The sequence below is a fragment of the Thunnus thynnus genome, chromosome 5 (genome assembly GCF_963924715.1).
Source record: "Thunnus thynnus chromosome 5, fThuThy2.1, whole genome shotgun sequence".
Taxonomy (NCBI): Eukaryota; Metazoa; Chordata; class Actinopteri; order Scombriformes; family Scombridae; genus Thunnus; species Thunnus thynnus.
Window position 1 is genome coordinate 6,652,609 of NC_089521.1, and position 25,800 is coordinate 6,678,408.

Here is a 25,800-nt window from a genome sequence, read left to right on the forward strand (position 1 = left end):
TGTCTTTGCAATGTGTGTGGGTATCATCAGAGAATACTGCAATACCACAGTATAATTAATAGTACATCAATGCACAAACACACACACACACACATACAATATATACACACACACACACCTATCCCCCCTTTCTTTTTAAAAGCTACTGTGGAATGCATGAGGAAAAAAAATGAACCTTTTCATCCATTCAGTAACTGTCCTATCCATTTCTGCCTACATTGGGGTCAGCTCCAATTCAGAGAGCATTTACACAGCTTTTCCAACAGTCTGTCTCAATTTAGAGACACACAACAGAAAATTGTTGTGGAGGTTCACTTGTCTTTCTGGACGGGAAAAATTGGAACCAATCTGACCCCAATTTTTGTTTTGTTGCAAAAACATTCCTCTTTGCTTCCTTTGAGGGGCAAAAAAAGCAGCCGCATTCTGGGACTGAACAATTTATTGGATATAATGCATTAAAACATAAATAGATACATGATAGAGAATGTGTTGGCAGCCCAAACAATTGATCATTACTGCATTTGTTGTTTGAGGAAATCAAATTGCCTTGGAAGTAGAACACTACATACAATTTGTAACGTAATATTCAGTCAAATTTCATTTGTCTTACAGAACGGAGTGAAATCTATTGTGTGTTAAAAAATATAATGTATTATAGTGATTATAAGGGTAATGGCAATGTACCTCAATTCAAAATAAGAAACATTATGAAATATAAGACAGGGAGACAAAAAGTTAAGTCGCTGCTGCTGAGTAAAGCCTTTATGTGTTTTACAGTGTGAATACAACAAAGCTTTGGTCAAATATGTCAAATGTTCTTCCACGAAGGAAATCTGGAGCGTTAAGACAACTGGGGAGCACATACATCCCAACATCAGGTAGTGGGAGCTTAGGGTGTTCACATGTTTAAATAAAGGCACGACATAAAGACATGAAATAACTGGAAAAGTAAGAAAGAACAAGTGTATCAAAATGTACAATAAATACAGTTTAACATTTTCTTTTCTGAATTAAAAGATACAAATGCTGTTAATCTAAAATCTCCCCTCCATGATAGCTATTTAGGGTAACAAAAGATGTTATAGAATGACCTCTCTGATTTCAGATTAACATTAGCTATCTCATTTAGTTAATATAAGTCTGTAGGACTGTATGGCAATGCCCGAATAAAAGCCAAACATTTAGGCTGGTGTAAATTTGTTGCACATGTCTTTGCAGGGACTAAAAAATAAAGATATGTGTGTGGTACAACAAAATGTGATGCATGCATTCTGTTAAAAAACAGATTTCTACAATGATTAGAATGAAAAAATACATTTTTAAGCTTTAGCGTGTGGTCCATGGTAAAAAGTGTTCCCTCTTGCTACACGTGGCGCTCAGTCTACGTTCCTGTACCTGGTGAAGAGGTTGTACAGGACACGCAGGGTTGATTTAAGGTCACAGTTCACTATATCTGAAAAAACAGAAGAAGAGAAGAGTACAATCAGTTACAATATAGGTCTTGTCTGTATAATGAAGTCCAATAAACAAGAGCAGCTGCTACAAACTGTCCTGTGACACATTCCTGCCTCTTCTACAGCTTAATGGCCTGTATCCACCGGCCCAGTATTTCCTTAAGCAAACAAGATTCAGCAGATACCTGAGAGGTACTTGTGCTGTTGTGTTGTGATATGATGCTGAAATATGATTAGTGGAAATCCACGTGACACACAACGCCACTAATATTTTTAGAACCTTTTAGTTTATTCCCTTTTGTTATTAAACGCCATTAATAAAAAGTGGGCCACAATGGACCTACAATGTCAGTCATGTTGCTCTGCTAAAAAACTATTTTCTGTTATTTTCTATTTCTAGGTCATTTTATTCTGATGCCTCTGTGGAGCTGTGGCTTTAAAACATTTTGCTGAATATGACCTGTTGATCAAGAACATCCTTGATTAAAACACACATGAACAATGACCTCAGTTAATCCGGTATATTAGATGTTTGGAAGCACATGGTTTCCATTGTTCTAACTTTCCCTCTATTTTTTAAAACTGCATCAATTGATTTTTTTTGACACAGTAAAGTTGACAATAAAGTTGTTGTTTCAAACATGTTTGTTTCAAAAATGTTAGCATTAGGAGTTGTTTATCTGTCCACCTGGAAAATACCCAATTTTTAATATCTTTGCAGCTCTTCTCTGCACCGACTCCTGAGGGAAATATCTGACTCTATAGCTGCTAAATGCTCCACTATGCTCACCAGCTAAGTGCTAACTTTGTGTACAGTGGGTTTATGAGAGAGACCCTTTACACCTTGCATTAAAATGCGTTTTGAGTGATCAGACTGCAATCGGATACCACATGAAAGTAGAGGTGTAAATGTTCCCAAGAGGCACTGAGGATGGATTGTAATCCAATCAGCCAAACCACCTCCGGAGGTGGTCACGGACACGTTGTGACCACATTGAACACAAGTGTAAATGCAATTGTGTTGTCAATCCACAAACAACTACGTAGGTGCAAATATGTAATCACGCGTGACTGTTCTAAACCAGTGAGGTAGCAGCCATTAGCCAGTTAGCAAGCTAAGATACTAGCAAGAAAGCAGCAAAAATGCTTTGTATATTCAAGATACTCGTGGATGGAGTCAAGACTGCTTCTTCTCCTGTTTTGAAAAGCAAGCAAAGGTTCATACAATAGCACATCTTCACAGATGGCTACCATTTATTTTTTGGTTGTTGTTTTTGTTTTTGTCTCTTTGGACCTGGGCAAACAAGAGGAGGATGTGATGTAAATCATATCTAGATACAACCTGGATACAGTCTGGATACAGATTCATATTACTGCAAGGTGAATACTGTTGCCTATTGTGGACTGAAACAAAACAGTAAAGTAGCAGGTTGTAAAACCAAAACAATGTGCTGAAAAACTCTAAAAGGCTCCGTAGAACTGAAGGAAAGTGCAGAGTCTGTTGATAATTCTCTGTGGGTTTGTCACAACAGATGTCACCTCCCACATCAGATGTAGTCATTTGACTCATTGTTCATATAAAAACATGGCTTATTGCAGCTTTAAAATGGTTTTCCCCCCAACCAAAAGTCTGAAAAAGTTGCAATCCAGCAAATTCTAAAAACACTATTTTCAAATGTAAAATTCAATGCGACAAAATTATATTTGTCTCTGTTCAGGCACATTTTCACTCGTTTATTGTGTTGATATTCACAATGTCTGACGAGGCAAAAACTGTGTAAATATGCGTCCTACCTTCTGGCCGGGGCTTTGGTCTCTCCAGACCTCCATCCTGCATCAGCTCAAAGGAGAAGGACACGTTATGCACCTGCGGAGACAGTGACCAGTCTGTTAGGATACACGACAACTCAAAGGGAGACAGATTCACTACTGTGCAAATACCGCTAACACACAATCAACATAAACTTTACACACACAGGTGCAGGTGGGAAAGTACAAATCATACACCTCACATACAACTCCTCGCTGATAAGAGAATGTGGAAACTGTGCGCTTCGGGTCGATTCAAATCGTGCTACCGCAGTCCTGTGTCTGCAAACACAACACGGCTCTGTTCTGTAAGACCATAAGCCTTCAGCAGCTGCACAAACACTCTGCTCCCTCATTTATCAATAGATACATGTCACCAGTGCCACTCAAAAACCTCCTAACTCCAGGGACGTGATACTGTCATTGACAGACAGATTTGTCATGTCATAACATTGTACAAGTTTTGATTCTATGATTTCATGTAGAGCACTTATATTATAATTCCTTATCCAGCTGGAAGAAGGAGAAACACACATGCTGGAGATATGAGGTTTATTAAAGTTTCTCCAGAAAACTGACAATTATGGTGGATGCAATAAATGACAGTGACCGTTTTAAGGTGGAATTATTTAGATTTTCAGTCGCAGTGCATTTAGATGAGGGCCTCGAGCAGAGACGCTGTTCTGTTGAAGAAACCGGCACAAAGACGTCTACGCAGTTCTGACTCATGAGTGATTAAAAAAAAAAAAAAAAAACCTGCATGAGAGGAGGAAAACTAATCAAAGAGAAGAGAGAAATAATTGAAAGATGTTTTCTATTCTCTGCTCATTGTATCTGTGTGTGTGTGTGTGTGTGTGTGTGTGTGTTTGCCCTGCTGTGAAGTACTAAAAGCTTTGCCCAACAAGAGCTTATTGTGTGGAAAAGCGCAACCGCAGCCATTTAATACAGTAAAAAAGAGAAGAAGAGAATGAGCCTTAAGTAGAGATCTACTGAGCAGAAGCAGGAGAGCTTTCTTGATGCCTTGTGCTGTTTTTCACAGGCCACCCCTGGTGAATCATCGATAGGCCTCTAGGCCCTCACACACACTCACTCACACACGCACACACACACACACACACACGCACGCAGTAATAGAGCTGAGCCCCTAAGCCACTCCAGTGTTTCCCTGTGCAATAGGAGATTACAGATGCTGTGGGGCTGGTGCCTGTTCTTCCGGGCCAGGAGTATCTGTGTGTGTTTTTGTGTGTGTAGTTGTGTACATTGTAGCACTGATGCCCATTCTGCTTCGCAGCTTGGCAGGGGCCGCTGGCCAAGACCCAAACAAAAGGCTACTGTGGTGTCTCTGCAGATTGCCTGTTCAGAATACCGTAGTACTACAGAGGCCAATGAGAGGAGAGATGGCTCCGCACTCAATGGGCTCTGGGGAAAACGGATGGCATTTATCAGGCTATAGAGGGTAGAGTCACGGCCCCCTGTGCATGAGGCTCCTCAGAAATGGAGTATTGATTTAAGAGTGTTTCTTCAACTATAAAGGCGGGACCTAAGATGGGTTACGGCCCCGTTTCTCAGGGATCTCTAAAAGAAAAGAGTGGATATGTTAACGTGGTTGGGGTCACAACTACAGTGTCCATAACACAGCAGGAAACTCTTGCATTTGTGTTTCTTCTTATATTTATTTAACAAACGTCAGTAGCTTTTTATATTCACTAGGAATAACAGTAAGAAAGTATTCAGAATCATTTGTTGTGGCTTTTTCATTGGATTTGAAGTGAAACACTGACTATGAGAATAAATTGTCTACATTCAGCTTTAATTTGAAGGGTGTTTACATCCACAACACAAGAACAGTGTCAACAACTGTAGCCCTTTGTATGCATACATACCAAGGATAAAAAAAGTGCTTTGATTCCTACAGTGTTCAACCCATGTGGATGTTAACACGACCAAACATCCTTAAAGCTAAAGTCAGCACTTTCATTTATAGTCACTGTTCATTTCTAATCTACTGAGCTGAACTGGAAATATAGTTTTTAGCAAAATATAGCAAAATACAGTTTCTGCATGTCACTATTGTAGTCAGCTGTTTATGTTATGAGAATATATGAGAAGACAAGGTAAACAGCTAACCGTGTTACAATAAATGGTAGACATAAAATTAGCCATATTTGGGCTAAAACAACAAAATGAGTGTACAGATTCATTGCAGCATAGTGGATTATGTTGAAGTAGCGGTTTAAGAAGTTTGTATAGACATTTTTCACTGATGAATTTAGAAAAATCATCACACTTTACCTTTTGGTCGAAATTTTCTGGTGTGAGGAAGAAGTTGTAGAGTGGCACAAAGTATCCCTCCAGCAGCCCCATCAGCAGCACCAGATACACACCGTCTGCAAACTGAGACAGCAGCACACTCAAACTGTGTGCTTTCACGGCATACAGGTAATATAATAAAAATGGCAGACAGGCTTGGAAACAATGTTAAATTTGATTATTTTTGAGACAACCAGACTAAAATCTCAATTACAGATTTAAATATATATTTAAAATGATTTAAAATGGATGTTTTGATGTGAAAATGTTTTTGTATGACTCCATCAACAACAGGCTTAACTATAAAAGCAATAGCGAGCTATGTACGTAAGAATCAGTATATAGTATAAATTGCATAGATTTTTTTTTCTTGTGTGTACGTGTGTGTGTACCTGTGTTTCCAATTCAGACACCTCTAGGTTGAGCTTGTTCAGGTGTTTGTTCACAAACGTGATCAATGTCTGAGAAACCACAAAGAAGAGTATCCGTCATAAAAACTGGTGACATCTCAAACAAGACAAGCATACACATAAACACAAAGACACAAATCTAAAGCCACCTTATTGCCTCCATGCAGCCATACTAGAGGTCCTCAACACTGGGTAAAAAAAGCTAAAAAAAATACATGTGCCTTTAAAGGTGCATTCCACCAATTTTTACACATGAATGTCAGTTTTCTTGACACTGTATTTGTAAACACTTGTATAATGTGTTCTGTGGTTCTGGAGGTATGATGGAGTATTAGGACCACTGTCAGACAAAAAAATCATCCGAGATTTCAAGAATTAAGCTGTAATATTTCAAGAACAAAGTCATAATTATTCAATTAAAAAATAGTAATATTTTGAGAAAAAAAAACAATAGAATAGGTTGCTTTGAGAGTAAAATGTCATCTGTTATATTTAGATGAGGGTGATTGGATTCTGGCATTTCCTGACAGTCCACAGGTTACTGTAGCCTCCAGTTATTTGAACTTGTAAAAGACTTGTGTTTGGACTGCAGTGACAGATTCCTCTGACTAGTAGCTTTGTGTCGCTGTGTCTCCTCTGGTGTGAGATCATTTGGAATCAGAGCCTGCACACTTCTGATGGAGGTTTGAGAGCGGCTGTCACAGCTGTCAATCATGACATCACACCTCCTTTTTATATAGTCAAATAAAAACAAACTTATCAGAAAAATGAGCACTTGGATGAACATCTGCATGATGGGAACTACCTTAGATGACAGAAATCATCTTTGGGAAAATTTATTTGATTTTTAGTGTGTCTCTCATGTTCCATCCGCTAACATGGAGGAGGCGGGACTTATGACTTATACTACAGCCAGCCACCAGGGGGCGATCGAGATGTTTTGGCTTCACTTTTGGGGAGCTGTTATTACGTCCATATTTGTATGCAGTCAGTGGGTGAAACCAAGCATTGTGATCGGATCTCAATATTTAAATTAGCTAGGTGGGGCTGACTTGTCAACAATCTAACATGTCAAGGAAACTACTACCATGAAAGGACGTTACTCATTTCTAAATCACTTTTTGCGAGGAAGGACTTCTACTACTTGCAGCTTTAGAGGGGTTTGCTTTTGCTGGCAGGAAGAGGCGGAGCTAGGTGATCTTTCAGATTACTGTGTCAAGTAAGAAAAGGAGGTTTAAAAAAAGGCTCTTCTGGGTATTAGTTTAGTCTCTGTATTCATTTTTATGTATTTAGATATTACTCTGTTGGGTCCCCAAGATGGTGACAGACACGGCAGATAAATGTGTGATGCCACTGCAAAGCCTCAATACCTTTTTGACGACATTCAGTTTATCTGGAGCATGGTCGAACAGGGTGTCGAAAGCATCGCGTTCTGTGGAGAATCCATAAAATAAATAATTAATCAAACAAAGGACGATAATATGGTCATTTGTGAAAATACACTCTTCTTTCATAAGTACATACCATGTCTGCCAGAGAAAGCTCTGTGAAAAAGAGAAAAGACATTGGAACAAGAGAGAAAATGTCAAATGCACAAATCAGAGGCCGCTTCTGCTTATTGACAATTTCACACCTGAATATTCATAGAATAAAACATGAGATAATGAAAGACAAGTGCTTCCAATTCAATCACAGAGGAATGTGGAGGATGGAGGGATTACCAACAATAGACGTAGTTATGGTATCATAATTTGCTGAACAATAAACACAGGTGTACCTCGGGTATACAAATAACCTGGGTATCATCACTGGGATGTTCACAATGACCACATACTATAGCACAATGCAGTAATCTCAACAGCAGAACATTACTGTTGGGTATTAATACAATGAATGAAGACTGCTGTGTACATGCAGCTTTTCTATGGGAATGGAGGGCCTCTCTTGTCTATTATTACAATGTTAGTACTTTGGAGGATATTGTTGTTGGAAAGGGTCAGGTGGTTTTGGAGGGAGGGAGACGCTGCAGTGTGAGTGTCCCCAAGGAAGAGATATCACAGTGGGCAGGCCAGCAAGAAATGGCAGGCACTGACACACACACACACACACACACACATATTCATGGTGTAATCTGTGATGGCAAAGGCAGGCAGGTCTGGGCAATGGTCCTGGTGGTGTGGTAATAACCATATTTCCACTGTGACCATGTGAGTGTTTGTGAGAGCCTTGCGTGTGTGTGTGTGTGTGTGTGTGTGTGTGTGTGTGTGTATTATTAACAGTGTATCTATCTACCATGACAAAATGTGTGTGCTCGTGTGAGCTGGCCTGCTGTTATCTCCCTTGCTGCTGCTGTCAGGCTGTAGGACAGCCTCACAGCGAGCGAGATGTGTGTGTGTGTCTGTGTGTTTGTGTGTGTGATTTAAATAGTCTAATTCTTCAGCTAAAGGTGCCATCACATCTCTTGTTCAGATACAATGGTTGTCTGTTAACAATTGCACAATATTTCTTGTAGAAGTAAAAAAAAAAAGTCTATTTAAAGCTCTGTGGGCTGAACAGTTGTGTTTGCAGAGGGAAGATATACAAGGTTTTTGGTTTCAAGTCCCACCACAGTTGGGAGTTCTATCGACAGGCTGTGTGTAGGGCCGGGTATCAAACAACAACTGTAACGAGATGCTTTGACGAGGTGGTCTCAGTCCGGTCAGAATCTAATTCTGGAGTGGTTGGTCTGACCTGACTACTAGCTGTACTCTGCAGGTTTGAGCTAAATGGCTCCCATAGCCAGGTGCGCTTTGTATGCTGGGAAATCAACCGTTGCTAGCAGTCAGCCTGAGAGTGAATTGAGGTATGTTGCATTTGGCCAGAGAACCTTCTTCAGGACCTTCTCTCTTTTTCCCATCTGAGACATAACTAACCAATGAGGGGAGAGAATGTTCTCATGTGGTTTGTAGTGATGTTTTTTGGTTCACTTGAATTTCTTCTGTGTGAAATAAAACCAAACCAATGGGAAAACACAGCGAGTTTACCAAAACCAGTTGCTGAGATTCATAATTTTGTTTTAGATGTCATTTTATTTTGGCAATGTTCCTGCATGGCTGTATATATTCAGACATTTAACATTTGAGAAATTTGACTTCTTTTGTTCAACCACAAAAAGTACCAAAATGTACCTGAATTCAGGTATTGTTGGCACAAGAATTGAATAGCATAATATAATAGCTAAAATTCCTAGAATGACAATGCTAACACACTGATGCTTTTTAGGGTTCATCCTCTGGGGAACATGAATGTCTGTACCAAATTTGGTGGCAATCTATCTTATAGTTGTTGACATCTTTTAGCCTGGACCAAACCAACAGACTGACATTGCCATCCCTAGAGTCATGCCGCTAGCGTGGTTAAAAACGATGCCCAATGCTTGATGTGTTATTTGTCCTAATTTTGTGAAGGCTGTCCCAGATCTTCTGAATGCAGCCAAAAAACACAGCTTTCATAAATAAGTGTTTCAACTTAACATGATTTTTTTTATGTTTGCAATTCGTAAACAAATCATATATCGATATCAGTGTATCAATTAGGCAAGCAAGGTGAATCTACACAATCTTAAACGGGAGAGTGTGATGGTTGTGTTGTCATAGAAGAAAAATATCCAAAAGATCTTTAAAATAGCATTTGATCTTTCTTTGTCAATGTGGGTACAATGTTTTGCAGAGACGTGTTCTATTTTGCACCAGCATTAATGTCTATCAACACTGCGTTTAAATGCAACACATGCCTTGTAAGGTGTAAAAATAGGCCAACTTACTCTGTGTTGCCAGTTATTTCCTCTTGAACTTGTCTGGATTGAAGGATGCCCTCTCTTTTCTGAAAGCCATAAAGAAAGGATGATATGTAAATGCAAATTAATTCAAGCAGTGAAGACTTATAAAACCGACATTCTCAATAAAGACACAAGACATCTCACATACTGTAAGTGCTTACTGGAGGACTTTCGAAAACCAATGCTACACTCACCTGGACGACCACTACTTGAATAGAAACGTGGTCTGGCAATCTGATTGGTGCTCTGAAGTGTTGCGACAGCGCCACCAGCAGGTGCAGGATGGCAACTATACTCTTCGCATGAACGGCTAATGTGGGGAAAGACAGAGACAGTGTCAAATCATCATTATTAAACTTTCCTCATATATCTGCTGTTTACTGGTATATCAAATGTTGTATGTAGAGTACCTGCTTTCACTGCTACTGTTGTGCCCACAGCACTCATCTAGTTTAAAATGTCTCAAATCCTTTTAATGGGATTCTTTAAAATCATCATTGCAATTAACTCTAGACATTGGGCTGCAAAATAAAAGCCACATATTTTCAATTATTTCCCACCCCTCCAGGAATTTAGAATTAAAAGTTTTATGTGGCAAGGTCACATACCTTCAACAGTAAATACAACACAAGATGCAAAAAGTTACCTTGAAGTGACATATGTATATATATATAAAAAAAACACATGAATACAAGCTTTTGTAAGGAACAAAAGACAGACATCCACCAGAATTGGTGGATGTCTGCAGCATAAAGTCAAACACAAAGAGCCTGTTCAGTCAGACATACTGAGCAACATGTCTTTAGTCATCCGAACCATGAGACTGAACAAATAGGATTTACCTTTGGATACACAAAACAATCAGGATCAATTAAGTGTCTAAAGCAAGCCTTTGATTGTACCCCATGGCAATGGCAAATGACAGAGAGCAAGCTAAAAGCCTTCATAAAACCTATTAGATCCTCACTGCATAAGAGGATCCTAATAAGTTACATCAGGAGCAAGTGTTTTTCTGAGGCTTGTGAATGGGGGATGAAAGTAGGAACAAATAAAAGAGAATTGATTAAAAGAAAGCTCCTCAAATAAAAGGACAGCAAAATTAATTACATTCCATGTTATTCACTGAGCTCTTTAGCATTTTTGAAGACATCTCACACGAATAGCTTTCAAGGACAAACTTCTACCAAAGGTGTATTTAAGAATTTCATATAATTTCGTCTGAAATAAATTTAATTTGCTGTGGCCTCTCCGTAGTGCACCATTCTCACAAAAATATATTGTGTTATTTGTCTCAAACCTTTTCAGTCTGTCTGTCTGTCTCTCTCTCTCTCTCTCATATATATGTTACAGGTAATGATGTAAGCAAAAAGCAGTGCGCTGGGAGCCTGATAGTAATTATCATTACTCCCAGATAAAGATGAGTGCCATCAAAGGAGAGGTGGAGAGCTCTGTTGACATGCATGACTACATTGGTTGTTGTTCTCAATCTGAAAGCTTGCGGCTCAATAAGAAGCATATAAATCCAACGGCAACACAAGTCCATCCAGACATAAATCCTTTAAGTGGAAGTCTTAGCTTTTATGTAGCTAGTATCCTACATGCAAAAAGGGAACAATGAAAGTCATGCTCAGAGCTTGATTTATTTAATACATATAATACAAAGAGATATTAAAAGATAGATCTACAAAAAGCCTACTATTGTGTGTTATTTGGGAAACTTTCTGTTTGAAATGTATTATTATCCCATAAGTTTAACACAGCCCAAGGTTCTCATGACACCAGCTACATATCTTACTCACAGCAGACATTTTAACATGTTATAGCAGGAAAAGCACAGGTGTAAATAACATGACCTGAGCCGACACATCTAAATCAAATGCGGACGCTATTATTAGTTACATCTAAGGCAATTAGGGTGCTGTCAAACTGTCAGCACGTCATTCTTCTGTATTCTAATTTCAAGAGCATGCAGGAAGCTTCAAAAAAATTGTATATAACAGATAATATTTTCAAACTATTTGTTTTTTTTAGAATTTTTCTGTGGCTGCATTTTTAAATTACAATTATATTAAACAAATGTCAGCGTATCAGTCTGAGACTTGATCAACGATATATTGTATATTTTGATAAGGACATCTTAAATGAGTCTTTCAAAGAACTGTGACAAAGACATGTACTGAACCGGACACATTGCAGTTGAAAAACTAACTTGTCAGTGCTCTCTGGTGGACAAACTACAGCATGTAATTGTGACAGTGTTTCTTAACTACCTCGGCATTTATACACTGCAATTTCCTGTTACGTATCTGCTGATATACGCCAACAGCAATATATCTGCAAGAAGCTAATATCAGCTGATATAATCTGCTCTAATGCTGCTTTGAGCTGCAAGGATTCAGTTGCTAATCCTAATTTACATTAAAGGCTTGTTTGAATGCTAAGTGTGTATTCCATTGGATGTTCATTTCCACTTCTACTTGTAGGAATCTCTTTCGATTGTTAAATTCTTAAAGCATATTGGACAGAATTTAAATTAAAAAAAGTCCATACATGTAAATCCTTGTTTACCTACTGATACAGTGTACTCAACACATCATTCTATTTTTAGTTTATGGCGAGCAATTCAGCTCTCTAATCGCTGCTGATCTTGGCGGGGTGATGTAGGGATGACAGATCTTTATCGTGCTGTTGTGACTCGATGCTTACTCTCTTAACTTCTGCTACGCAAGCTGTGTCACAGATAACTATCTCAGCAATCTGTTTTTTCAAGAGGTGCAGTAACAGAACGAGACCAAAAGTCTTTGTAGCAGCAAAGAGTGTTAAGATCAAGTTAACTGACACTGGATTGTATGTAGGTTATAAAAACATACAGCTGGTAATCTGAATTTAAAAATACATTAGGGAGAATATAGTATGTGAAACTATACAAACAACTATGGATTATAGTATTAAAGTTGTGTTTAAAGTGACTAAAGAGGATTAGTTATGTGAACAAAATATATGTTGTATTATCACCATTAGGTCACCTACAGTCAACATTCCAGCGAATGCTCCTGGTGGAGAGTTTGAGCGAGTCGTTGATGCGTTCTAAAACAGTCTGCAACTTCTGTTTCTGGGCGATCTCCGACTGGGTCACCTCCGCCACGTTGAGTTTCTCACCCTCCAGCTTTTCTGAAGAACAACACAAAGGCAAAGATAGTGACACACACACATAAATGAATATCAATAAGATGAATAATTTACTTTAAAAAAAAAAAAACTATCTTAATGGGTGAGAGGGGGACAAAATATTAGAAACACATCTCGGTATAAGACCATGCAATTCAAACAAGTAAAACTACAGCCTCCATAAAGTTGAATCAACACCTCTGAAACAGTTCCAGCAAAAACTGACCATTATAACCTCCGTGAAGGTAGGATTTATTGCACGGCTGTTGTGTTAGCCTGCATTCGTTTTAGTTAGGTGGAACTAATAAACTCAGAGTACATTTTTAAAAATCTGCAGTGAAAATTTGTAAAACATTAATTTACTGTCCAGGAGAGCTTTTGATTATGATAATTTGCCCTTTTTGTCAAATCCAAGGTTCAACTCCTCACCAAATAGTTTCTGCAGGACCTGTCCATCATACAGATCTTCAGCCAGATCCTTCACAATGATCCGCTCCCCCACCAGGACGTCATTTATCCAGTCGATCAACACCTACATGGGCAGAATTGGAGACAAATTACTCTCACTGACAATTTCCTATATTATTTCAAAATTATCTTTGCATTTAATGAACTTCTCATCCAGTGACACATTTAATGCCCAGAGTAAATACTGAAAGCTAATATATTTTAGCAATGATAGCTCTAGGTTTACTCGTACAGGTCTGTACTGTCTGCCTGGTAGCTTCAAGCCATTTCGCAGATTTTATTGGAACTGGAGTCTGAGCTTCAGCCGGGTCACTCAAGGACTTTGTGACTTTTTGGAAGGCATACTAGTGTTGATTAGGCGATATGCTGAGGATCACTTTCCTGCTGGCACATAAATCATTGCCCCAATCTAAGCTTTCTGACAGTCGGAGACAAGTTCTCCTTGAGAATTTGCCTGTTTGACTCCAGTGATTGCTCATCTATCCTTACATGTGTGCTCGCTTCGCAGAATGATACTGCCAGGTTTTACAGGACGGATAGTGCTACATGTGTGATAAGCTGGTTACTCACAAAACCTAAAAAAGAAAACTGATCTATACCTTTACACACACATACAATATATATGTGTGTGTGTGTGTGTGTGTGTGTATAATAATGTGAATATGGAAAACAAAACAAAACAAAAAAAATCAAACCTTACCTTCATGAGCTCCTGAAGTTTGCGGTCATTCTTGGAGTTTGGGTCCACCATGGTGCGCACTTCATTCTCCTCTAACGGATGAACAGAAACGGGATAAAAGTTCAAGCTTTATATGAACACAGCAGACTGTACACACACATAGAAACATTTCTCATCAACTTACTATTGTAAAAGATGTAACGCTACACATGTACATCATGAACCATTGGTTACAGCTCATGACTTGGTGGTGCCTTTTATTTAGTCTTATAGTGTAAAACAGTATAATTATCATCACTAAATGAAACATAAAATCAAATCTGTGAATTCCTGCCAAAATAAATAAATAAATAAATTCTCAATGACAGACGAAAAAAAACATTCTTTTATAACTACACCAGTTCATGTGTAACAGGGTCTGTGAGTGTTTACCTAGCATGGTGTCTTCAGGGTCCAGCTCATAGTGAGAAGGGCTGAGAGGAAGGTTGATGGCATTTATCCCCTCTTCTTGAAGCTCAGACACTGGAGTAAAGAGGTACAGACATTATATTACATTCATTTAAATCACAGTTGATGTCAAGCACATTCACACACAGCTACAACTCCTTGGATTTTGAATTTTGATGCAAACTTTAAAAAGGATGAGACTGGCATTATTCAAGATTTTTATTGTCAACAAAGGACCAGGATGGGGTATGTGGGATCGACTCAGAATAAACTACGGTGCCTGTGTTCATTGTAATTATGGCTTACAATCATCATCAATTAATGTGTTGATCTTTTCAATCAATCGATTACTCATTTAGTCTATAAAAAGGTCAAACAATTGTGAAAATGCCCAACACAGTTTTGCAGAGGACAAAGTGACATTTTCAAAGTGCTTATTTTTTCAACAGTCTCATATCCAAAGATGTTCAATGTACAGTGAGAAAACAGAGAAAAGAAGCAACGTCATGTCTGAGAGGCTAAAACCAGAGAGTGTTCAAGGTTTATTTAATCATTGAATGACTTCCACAAATTATTTAAAGAAGAGGTGAAAACTCAAGTAAAGTGACAAAAGTTAATGTTTATTCACCAACCACAAGCTAAACATGCAGCCAGAACAAGTCTCTGCGTCTTCCTGTGAAGCTCACACAGCAGCAGATCAGCTGAGACAAAGACAGAACGTCTCCCTGAACTATAATCACTGGCAGTTTCCAGCAGTAGTTTGGACGGCTCCCTAAATGTTCCCTCGATTCCACAAACAACCATTAGCAGACCCTCCGTTGAGACCCTCTTGACGTCAGACAAACACAGGGCAGTGTGGCTTCCTGCTTCTCAGCGGGCTTTATAGAAGCCCAGCATGCCATTCTTCTCAGTGTGTTAGATACCTGAGGAGGCTCGATCACTGCTGATCTGTGTGTGTGTGTGTGTTTGTGTGTGTGTGTGTGTGCTGAGAGCATAGAGTGAACATCCTGTGCATTTCTCTGCCTTCACTGGAACAACATCCTCTTAATCAACACCATCCACAAGTGCTTGCATGTATGTCCATGCTAGCACGCACACATATCACATCACACACGGGTGTATGAGAATATTCCTGTAGAGTGACACATGCCTCACTCTTTTCATCCTATAAATTACCACCCACTCCCCCAACATTACCACCTCCAGTCTAACAGATACAATATCTAATTCTACTCAAGTACATAACAAGTCGCTTCCCCTTTTTTCTGATAGTTTTTGAAATGTGTGACACATAAAATTGAACAAAATCATTGCACGCATTAGGCTTTCTTCTTGTTTGTGTGCAGCAGAGCATGACTCTGGGGACTATTTTCACAAAGTACAGCTGGGACAGTCACTACACAAGTGCCATTATTCTCCACTTGTTTTACTATGGAAATCAATGAAAACACTTGCAGGCAGTGGTCCCAAAGTACAGGAGAATGAAATACTTATTACACACTGTGCTCTGGTGTCAATTGGCAAGATTGTTGGGTTGTTTTGTTTTTTTTTAATCCATCCCTATAAGGATCCCAGAGAGTTTTCAGAGTGGAATACATAGATATCTAGGTTTATTTGGGAGTCAGATTTAAAACACTTCAGCCAAGTAGAGATAAAGGATGACTGGCACAGATATAGAAGTAAATGAGGAATCAAGCTGTTAGGCAACAAAGAAAATAAACTTCTTCAAGAGAGGGAGAAAGTCTGAAAATTAGGTTTTTAAATTGTAAAACAATTTAAGTCAGAATGAGACATTTAACTTCTGGACTGGCTTATTTGTGACCCAAAAGAAGGAATTTCTTTGCAAAATGTCTTGTTTTGTCCAAAACAGTCCATAACCCAAAGATATTCAGTTTACTGTCATAGAAGACTAAAGAAACCAGAAAATATTCACATTTGAGAGGCTGGAATCAGAGATTTTGGCCATTTAAAAAAAAGAAAAAAAAAAGACTCAAAACTATTAATCAATTATAAAAATAGTTGGTGATTCATTCAATTCATCGATTAATCGTTGCAGGTCTACTGTGAGTGCTCCACAATGATTGGTGTACTGGTTGGAGAATGTAAAGAGACAATTCCAAGTATCATCTCAAAACCGTATCAGGGCTTCCAGATTCATAGAGACTATACTTCTCTATAAATCAAAGTAAAACGGGATCCAGAGCTAAATGTGGAAATATCAGAGGAGGATATGTGCAGTGTAATAGAACACACATTTACTAATTGTACTAACTCAAACAGCAGGGTTGGACGTTGTGTGGGCACATCATCCCCACATCTTCTGGTTATGGGTAATCATTACCATATTTGACATATGAGGTGCATAAAAAGGGGAAATAAAACCCTTTTATAGCTGCTGCCTATAGCTGGCAATTTACAGACTCATTTGGGGGTATAGCTGTTATACAATAACACCATACCAATTAACACTATCTGATATTACCGTAACTATCACTTGTGCTATTCAAGGATGAGCAAGTATGTAGAAACCTGGGTTGGGTGTTAGAGGAAGTACGGTGGGTGGCTTCATACATTACATGACCACGGTATTAACTCAGCCAACTCACAACTATTTGTTCATATTGAGATGTCAAGACTGCTATGATATTGTTTGGCATCAGTTCCACTGTTAAAAAACAAAATGTTCACCTACATTAACACTCTGTGTATGTTCAGTGCAGATTTGATTTAATGTTATTACTGAGTAGGAGCCACAAACGTCCTCAGTGTCCTGCATGGTGGAGCTCACTGCGCATCACTCCTCCCCCTCAGTGTCGTAAATCATGCATCTATCCACTTGGTTAAATAAGGGTAATAATAAAAACCCACGTCAACAGATGCATCCTTGAGGAAACATGCTTTCTGTTTGATGTCTACATGTGAGGAAAGAGTGCATGCCGGTGTCGTCTCCTACCTGGAGGGCAGAGCGCTCCACAGCCCATGTCTGTCTGTCTCCGTCCCCTAGTCTCAAGCATCCTCTCCTGGCTAGCAGGATATCAGCTGTCTCCCCTGCAGCTCATCCTCCTCAGGCTGAGCTATACTGCAACACCCGACCCCAAGATAAAGTCTATATTTGCTCTATTTTCGCAGAGGATATAGAATTAAATATGTATTTCCTGTTTGCACCATGTCCTCCCTGCACACAGTTGGTGTCCATCTGTGTGCAGCGGACACTGCACAGCCCTATGTCAAACCTCCTGACCTTCTCCTCTCTCGGTTCTCCTCATACCATCTCTTCCCCATCCTGGATCTTTCCCGTTCTCATCCCAAACCCCCGTTAAGTCTTTTTTTTCCTTTTCTCATCTGGCAGTTACTCCCGTTCAAGCCGGTGGCCCCTCTCTCCCCTGCACACACAGCGGCTGCCATAAACGTCACAGGGACTTAAATTTAATCAATGATCAACACAAGAGCAACCAGCCCACATTTTCCATCAAATCATGGAACACACTGCAGACATCCTACACATCGCACTCAGCGTGTATATGTGAGTGCGTATCGAGCCGGGATGAATGTAATGTGATTGCATGCAGACGATATAAAATGGGGCTCAGCTGTGGAACAGTAACCCTGAATGACACAAAGTAATCATCCAATTGAAAGAGACCTTTCTCATTCCATGATAAAACCTGGCCTTTAGCAATGAATGTCAGGCTCACTGAAGACAACTGGATTTCCAAAGCGACCCTCGCGTGGCTGTAAACTGAACTAGACATTTTAAAAGAGGCTTTTGGAGTGTTCTTATTTAAATCACATTCTTGGTAGTTAAAATGCAACATAGCGAGGTTTATGAACTATTACAGAGGGAGGTGGGGTGAAATGAAGTGATAGTGAATCCTCATGAGCTTCAGAGCTGCTGAACCTGACCTCTGACCTTTGACCCCCTTGACCCTTTGTGCTGTGGATAGCAAACTTCCCAATGAGAAACAAATAAGTTTAAGTGTTTAACTCGTACTATCCCAAATGAATTAATTCAACTCGTGAAAAGCCACTTATGTTAAAGTAGGAATAATATAACACAGCCTTTACTAATGTTGGATGGAAGTGAACTAAGAGATATAACGTATAGCAATAAGCATAGTCGCCAAACTTTTCAAAGAAAGAATAAAACTGTACCTAGAGGCAAGTTTTTCTGGAGAACATAAGCTGGAGAAGGGCTTGGCTCTTACGTTATAGGTACTGTTTTTTTATTTAATGGAACTGCCTTTAAATACTTTCATTTTAAGTTCTTCATATGTATGTTACTGAAATCTGATTTGTAATGCTGCTACTGTTTACCTAAATTTGTGTATTATCCTTTTGTTAAATAAAAGAAACAACCAAGTATTTTGCTGCTACTGCTGTTAAAAGTCTCACAGTGTTAGTGAGAGCAGGGGTTGCCTCAGTCTGTGACGGGCCTGTGTTTACTTGTGCCTCATTCCTCACGTATTACTCTAGTAGCGGGTTCAATACCTTACATGGAGACAGTCATCCCGCGGCCAGGAAAACACACACAAGCAAACACGCGCTGTGGACTGTATCATGTGGTTCAAACTGGTGTTCAAAGCTGAATTAAAAATGTAAACTATTGTTAAATGTGTTGGCTATTTAAAATTAGAGTGCGTAGTAGTGTTGTCAGGGATTATTCCTGCACAGCTGTCGGCTACGATGTGAAATATTGTTGTAACGTGATAAATTCATCTTCTGAAAACTGTAGAGTAGCACGAGCCAGCAACGGTTCTGCTACTTTCTAGCTCGTTGTTTTGCTAGCTGTTTACCTTCTTTCGCCTTTTTCCTTCTTGCCAAAGTTCCTCCAAGTTTTCCCAGGAAAGAGTCATCTTTCTTTCTGGAAGACGGAGATTTGGGCGTCGGAGACTTCGGAGAGGACGGGGACTTCTGAGGTGAGGAAGCCATCGTCGTAACGGAAAGTTAAATCCGGGACAGTGAACTCAAAGTTGTTTGAATTGACGTGGAAATGAAAGTTGGTTCGTAAAAGAAAAAAAAAAAATCACCGTCCACTCCCTAAAGCGGAAACGGAATTCCAGACATTTTCTCCCGAAGTTGGCTGGAGTAAGTGGCCCCTCCTCCTCTGGAGGAGGACCGGGAGAGTAGGCAGCGGGCTGGCCACGGGGGGGAACTCCCCGGTGCTCGGACTCGGGAGGCACAGCTGCTAATTGAGGGGTACCAGGAGGAGAGGGACGGGGCCCTAACAGTAGAAATAAAGAGGTAGTGATAGCACAACATTATGAATAAATTAAGCACTTCAGGTTTTCACTGTGGGATATTTTTGTTATTGTTCGTCGAGGTCTGAGGCCACATGTTGGCGCATAATGCAAAATAAAATAGACGTCCAAAAATGTATTTAAAAAACAAAAAACTCAACTTGGCTCAATAAATTCTCCATTCTCATACAATTTATATTTAACTTGTGTGTGCAACATAAAGACTAATAGTGTGCCCATGTTACAATATAGTGTAATCCAAACCTCTCTGAATAACAAATGATGAAGCCATTATAACACGAAACATTTTAAATCCATTTTTATTAAAGACTCTTTTCAATTAAAAAGACGAAAGCAGCATAAAACCAAAACATGTAGAAACATAACACACATCAATTTGCAGTTTTTAATCATGATAACATAACTTATTCTGAATGCAGTGTTTGTTAATTTACAACACAAACAAACAACATTTAAAGTCCAGGAACCAAATAATAAGTATGGTTGCTTTTCCTGGGATAAAAACTCATGTAAACAAATTATTCATCTTCTCATGAGGGCTTCAGAGGTAACCCTACTATTTTGGTTCACAGCCCATACACATTGGGTTAAAACCAGCTGTAAAACAAAACAATCACAGTTTTACTGACAGTAGTTATTCACAAGCTAACTCGCTCAATTGCACAGAACAGCCAGCCACCCTCTAGGAGTTAAAATTTCCAGGGGTGTTGCATCTCAGGTCACGCCCCCAATCGATTACGTCACAGCAGCTGGTTTGTGTTGACAGCTAATGGAAGACAGGGGCTGTGACATCACTGATTGGGGTGTGGCCTGATGTGCAACACGCATAAAAAATTCAACCTGTGCAGCAGCTGTTTTCTGCCCCGTGACACAGTGTTGAATTACGTTGTTTTAGTGAAAGCAGGTAACTTGTATCACAGAAGAGTAAAAATGATAAACTTTATGCCACCTGGCATTAGTCCACCTTACCACTGCTGACTGCAGTTCTCCTGTGTACATTTGTGTCTGTGTGTAAATACAACAGAATTTTATTTGACAGTGTTCCAGCGCAAAGTGAAAAAATAACAACTGATAATATTGACAAGGGAGCTTTCACTCACACACATAAGTGACTAACAATGAATTACATCAAGCACATCTCTGGATTTATGACACAAATTTAAAACAATTCATGCTGTGCAAAACGTTGAAACTTCAGGAAAAGTGTGGAGTCGTTCCATGTGATATCCAGTGAGGGTGTACAGTGTTACAGTAATAATTCCACTCTAAAGAAAAGCCACCACATAAAGCAGCTGTTGATTAGGCAGTCAGTTTGCTTTAAGAGGTTTGCATACATTTAAAAGGCAGTTAGTCACATTATTAGAAGTGCTTTAGCATATTGCATCCAGTTCCAGGTCAGTGTCAGCCTGGGCAATGCAGATTAAACTTCTTAGCACAGAGGTCAAATAACCTTAATGGCAGAGATGTTATTAGCCCTCATAGCTATAAGGAAGTCATTAGTTCAGTTTTGAGGCTGGGCTCCATTTCCATTCTTCCTCTCTAAGCTCAGAATACCAGCACAATTTGAGAAAAAACAAAGCCTCATACTGTTCTTTAGGGTAAATATACACCTATATTTTCATAAAATTTCCATTCTAACTGCATTTTCTAGATTTGTAGCTTTATGAGACTAAACCAGATACAAACTAATGTGGTTGTTTCTTTAAATTAGTCTTGCATAGAACCTTGCAGTACTTTTCTACCATTCCCTATCCATCCTGCTCCTCACCACCGAGGTGCTCAACATTCAAATCTTGCTCCAGCTTCTCCTGCCCCCAGCTGTCATCCGCCTGGGCCCAGTGGAACTCGTAGCCCTTGGACAGCACCAGGCTCTCCAGGTCCCTGTCCTCAGCCCTCTCCTTCAGCCTCTGCTCCTCAAGTATAGACACCAACATGTCTCGTTTCTCCACCGTCCTCATGATCTCAGACAGGATCCCCTGCTCCTCCTGCAGCTCAGAGGCGCTCTTCTTTGTATCTGGAGTGAAGTGAAAAGGGGACAGGGATTTAGGAATGAGTACTTTTAAGTCTGACTAGCAGATTGAACAGTGAGGTCCAAAAGTCTGAGATCACTAGTCGAGATACTTCTATTTTGCATTTGTTTCAGATGTAATATTCATTTTTTCATTACAAATGATAATATCAGCGTAACAATTTGAGTGAAAAGTTGAATCTTTGAAAAATGTACATGAATTTCAGAATATCTTAGTATTTGGTATGTTCCCATTTTGCTTTAATGACAGCATGCACTGGAGCTGGCATGGACCCATGATGGCCCATGTTATCCCAGCATGACTTGACCACGTTCCAAAGAGCTTCCTGTGATGTCACAGAATGCTTTGCCTTCTCAGTCTTCAAGTGCCCCCATAAATGTTCAATGGGGTTGAGCTCAGGTAAGTGTGGAGGAAAGTCCATGACAGTCAGGACTCCTTGGTCTTCTTTGGTCTTCAAGTAGTTCTTACAAAGCTTTGAGGTGTGTTAGGGGTCATTATCCTGCTGCAGTATGAATGATGCAAACCAGAAAGTGTAGCATGTCTCTGAAGAATGGAGTGGTACTTCTCCTTGAGAAGGGTGGAGGCAATTCAGTGCAGGTGTCCATCTCCAGAGTCGGCCCCAGAACAAAACACCCCCAGACTTGAATATTCCCACCACCATGTTTCATTGTGGGTTTGATACACTGCGGTATCGTTCTCTCTCCTGTTTGTCTCCTTACATACACCCTTCTGTTGCTGCCATAAATCTCAAACTTGGATTCATCAGTAGATAGGACTTTTTTCCAGTCATCCACTGTGAAATGCTGGTATTCCTTAGCCCACCCCAAGTGTTTGGCCTTGTTTCCCCTCTAGAGAAGTGGTTTAGAAACTGCTACTCGTCCTCTGAGACCACAACAAGACAGCCTTCTTTTGTCTTGTCTTGTGTTCTTTATTTAGCAAATTCTGTATCTGTGATGAAGTTGCTTTTCTATCTCTCAGGGGACTAAGCTTGATGTATTGATCTTCTGATGTTGTGGTCACTTCTGTTCTGCCTGATCGTGCTTTGGATACAACTGATCCAGTTTCTGCAAAGCGTTTTAGAGTTCCATGCACTAACCCTTATAAACCTTTAGTTTAGCCATGATTTGACACTGAGAAAGGCCCTCTTTGCTTAGAATAACAATTTGACTTGTGACACTTTCACTAAGTTCCATGTTTCTCACTATCACAATGCTACTTGCTAATCAGTGATCTGCTGAAAACTTGAGGCACAGCCATATTTATATAATAGGTGAACACTGTTTGCAGTTTGAGTTACTTGAATAAGCCTGCGATGAGTAGATCAAATCCACCTGAATGTCATCTGAACAATTCAATGGAAGGGATACAACTCAAGGAAATCTGACCTTTTATACAAAGGAGTTAAGTTAGTCAATGCCACAAATTTCCTTAAATTTGATTGCTGACCTAGAAATAGTGCAGAATCTTGTATATTTCTTCTTCATTTGACATGTCAAAACTTCTTGTGTTTTTCTGAATCCTCAACCTTTCTAATTATGTCCAGGTTTACATGAAAATATTAGCAATTTTCAATGTGGACTTTTGTACCCCAGTTTATGTGTCCAACCTTACCTTCTACTGCCATTCTGCGTCGGAGATCTTGCTGCAGACGGCTCTGAGTGTCCTCCAGTTCAAGCTCCTGAGCACTGAGAGATGAGAAAATTGGATGACCTCTACTGGTGAGTGATAGGAATTGAAACGCCAGTAATAAAATGTTTGTTTTCTTGTACAAGTCTTTCATCTCTGTGTGATCAGATGCAGTCACTTACAAAATCATGAGTTCGGACTCATAGCGCGCTAATCTGTTCTTCTCCAGAACGAGTTTAAACCAGGTCTGATAAAGCTGGGCCTCGTCACTGTCATCTGTCTGAGACTCTTCTGGGAGTGAGGGAATGAGGAGGTCAAGGAGAAGGATGAAGGAAGCATTGAAGGGTTGAGACAGAAGAGAGTTGGTAAGGATTGGAAGGAGGAAGAGAGAGAGGTAGATATGAATGTAGGAGTGATGAAAAGAGGCAGGATGGAAACATATTTTAGAAAAGAGGAAGCACAAGAGAATTTCACATTAATTATGTAAAGCCATAAAAAAAGAAACTTCACACTGGAATCAAACCTCAACCACACACACACACACACACACACACACACACACACACACATAGAGGACATCTGCTTAGCCTTGACCTGCCAAGACCTCACTATTCACTAGAACACAAACAAAGCCTTGCACTGTAAAAAGATAAGGCAACAATGAAGTCTCACTGTCTATTGTGAGTACAGCCATCAACTGTATGTAGAGGCTTTTAACCAGACCGGGATTACAAGGCAGTGCTTTTCTCTAAATGATCTGCTTTTCTCTAAATGGCCTTTAGAGAAAAAAAACATGAGTGAGGCTTTCACAGTGGAATTCCATTGAACTGTATTGTAAACCAAGATTGAACCAAGGTGTTGACGGTCAGAATTCTGTCACTAAAAGTAGCTGGTAAATGTATAGCTTTGTCTTGTTCAGGGCCAAATACCTTTGTAAGGTACAGGCCTGTGTGTGTGTGTGTGTGTGTGTGTGTGTGTGTGTGTGTGTGTGTTGTCCGGTACCTGTTTCTCCTCTTATGATCTTTTCTATGGCCACTCCTCTCTCCTCCAGATCTCTCTGTTTCTCTCCAACCTCCTCCAGTTGTCTCTGGATCGTCTGGGTGATGCAAAAATGCGACGTAATTACACATGATCAATAGCGATCATTATCATGTAACTGTTAAATCTTAACATCTGCAAATGTCTGCAAAACCACAGAGCGAGAGACCTACATGAGATTTTTTGGGTACCATGGGTTGATTCACCCACACTACTCATCCCAAGAGGTTTGATGCACAGTGGAGGTAAAAGAAATTTCATTTGTGGTGCTCAGAAAGAATTCAGCTGCAGCGTCTCTTCCCTTTTATGTTTGGTAATCCAGAGAAAACACCATCAACCATTTTCATAGGGACTATTTCTTTGGTAGAAGGCAGTTCCAATGAATGAATTATTCAGAGTAACCAGACCATCATCTCTGGAAAGAGATGTTCCTGTTGTCATTTTTCCATCTCCATTACACAGCTGGAAACTCAGAGACAGGTATCTCAAAACCTGGGGAAAATATTACCAAAACTATCCACCTGGCTAGGTACTAATAGATTTATGTGAGAAAATATGAAATTTATAGATTTTGAAACTTCTGCACCCTAAAGCTGGATGAGGTATCATCTCACATTAGAGGACCCCAGACAGAGACAACTGTTCACATTTTTTAAAGGTTTGAAGGACTTTATCATGCAGATATCTTGTTCTTAGTATTTGGGTGTGTGTGGAGGTGAGGAAAATGTTTGGCCATTGTATGTGAATCCAGCCTTCTCTGAATAACATGCTAAGTATTTAGGAGATAATCTGTTTTAGTCAGTTTTTTCTGCCTTTACCTAAATGCAACTCCAGAATTTAAAGTAATAATACGACTTTATGGGAAATATGCTCATTTGCCTTCTTGTCAAGACTTAAATGAGAAAATTGATCACTTTCATGTCTATACGCTATATATGAAGCTACCGCCAGCAGCCAGCTAGTTAGCTCAGCTTAGCAGTAAGACTGGATGCAGGGCTAACATTTACGTAAATAAATGAATTCTACCAGCACCTCTAAAGTTCTTTTTTCTTTCTTTTGTTTGTACCAAAACTAAAATGTAAAAAGGACAACTGGTGCTTTTATGGGAAGTTGAATGCTGGAACTATTTCTTGTCCGGGTGCAGTACATTTCTTGAGTTTGGGCTGGTTGCCTGGCAACCTCACATGACTTCAGCAGTAGTCACTGGCAGATATTGATTTTTGCACTGATTAAACAAACAAGATATAACATGTTCATTAGTGAGTTTAAGAGGTGTTGGAAGGCAA

The 25,800-nt window shown here is 39.6% G+C and overlaps 2 protein-coding genes across 6 annotated transcripts in view; both read right to left on the bottom strand.

Moving 5' to 3' along the window:
* Nucleotides 1–421: 421 nt before the first annotated feature.
* parvaa (parvin, alpha a) lies at nt 422–19,669 on the bottom strand. Its single transcript, XM_067588901.1, has 13 exons — nt 19,356–19,669; nt 14,548–14,637; nt 14,137–14,207; nt 13,398–13,500; nt 12,831–12,971; nt 9,995–10,110; nt 9,786–9,844; nt 7,508–7,527; nt 7,354–7,415; nt 5,966–6,034; nt 5,556–5,657; nt 3,249–3,321; nt 422–1,453 (listed from the first exon to the last, which is right to left on the bottom strand). Exons 1-13 carry the CDS (start codon nt 19,489–19,491, stop codon nt 1,377–1,379), a joined length of 1,119 nt encoding a protein of 372 aa, XP_067445002.1. The 5' UTR covers nt 19,492–19,669; the 3' UTR covers nt 422–1,376.
* Nucleotides 19,670–20,103: 434 nt separating this feature from the next.
* mical2b (microtubule associated monooxygenase, calponin and LIM domain containing 2b) overlaps nt 20,104–25,800 on the bottom strand; it is a 67,909-nt gene continuing 62,212 nt past the window's right edge. For all 5 annotated transcript variants that reach the window (XM_067588904.1, XM_067588907.1, XM_067588905.1 and 2 more), the window contains 4 exons: nt 24,479–24,572; nt 23,659–23,767; nt 23,462–23,535; nt 20,104–21,834 (listed from right to left, as the gene is read on the bottom strand). In XM_067588904.1, the coding sequence (XP_067445005.1) occupies nt 21,569–21,834; nt 23,462–23,535; nt 23,659–23,767; nt 24,479–24,572 (543 nt within the window). In that variant the 3' untranslated portion in view covers nt 20,104–21,568. The remainder of the gene's footprint in view (nt 21,835–23,461; nt 23,536–23,658; nt 23,768–24,478; nt 24,573–25,800) is intronic.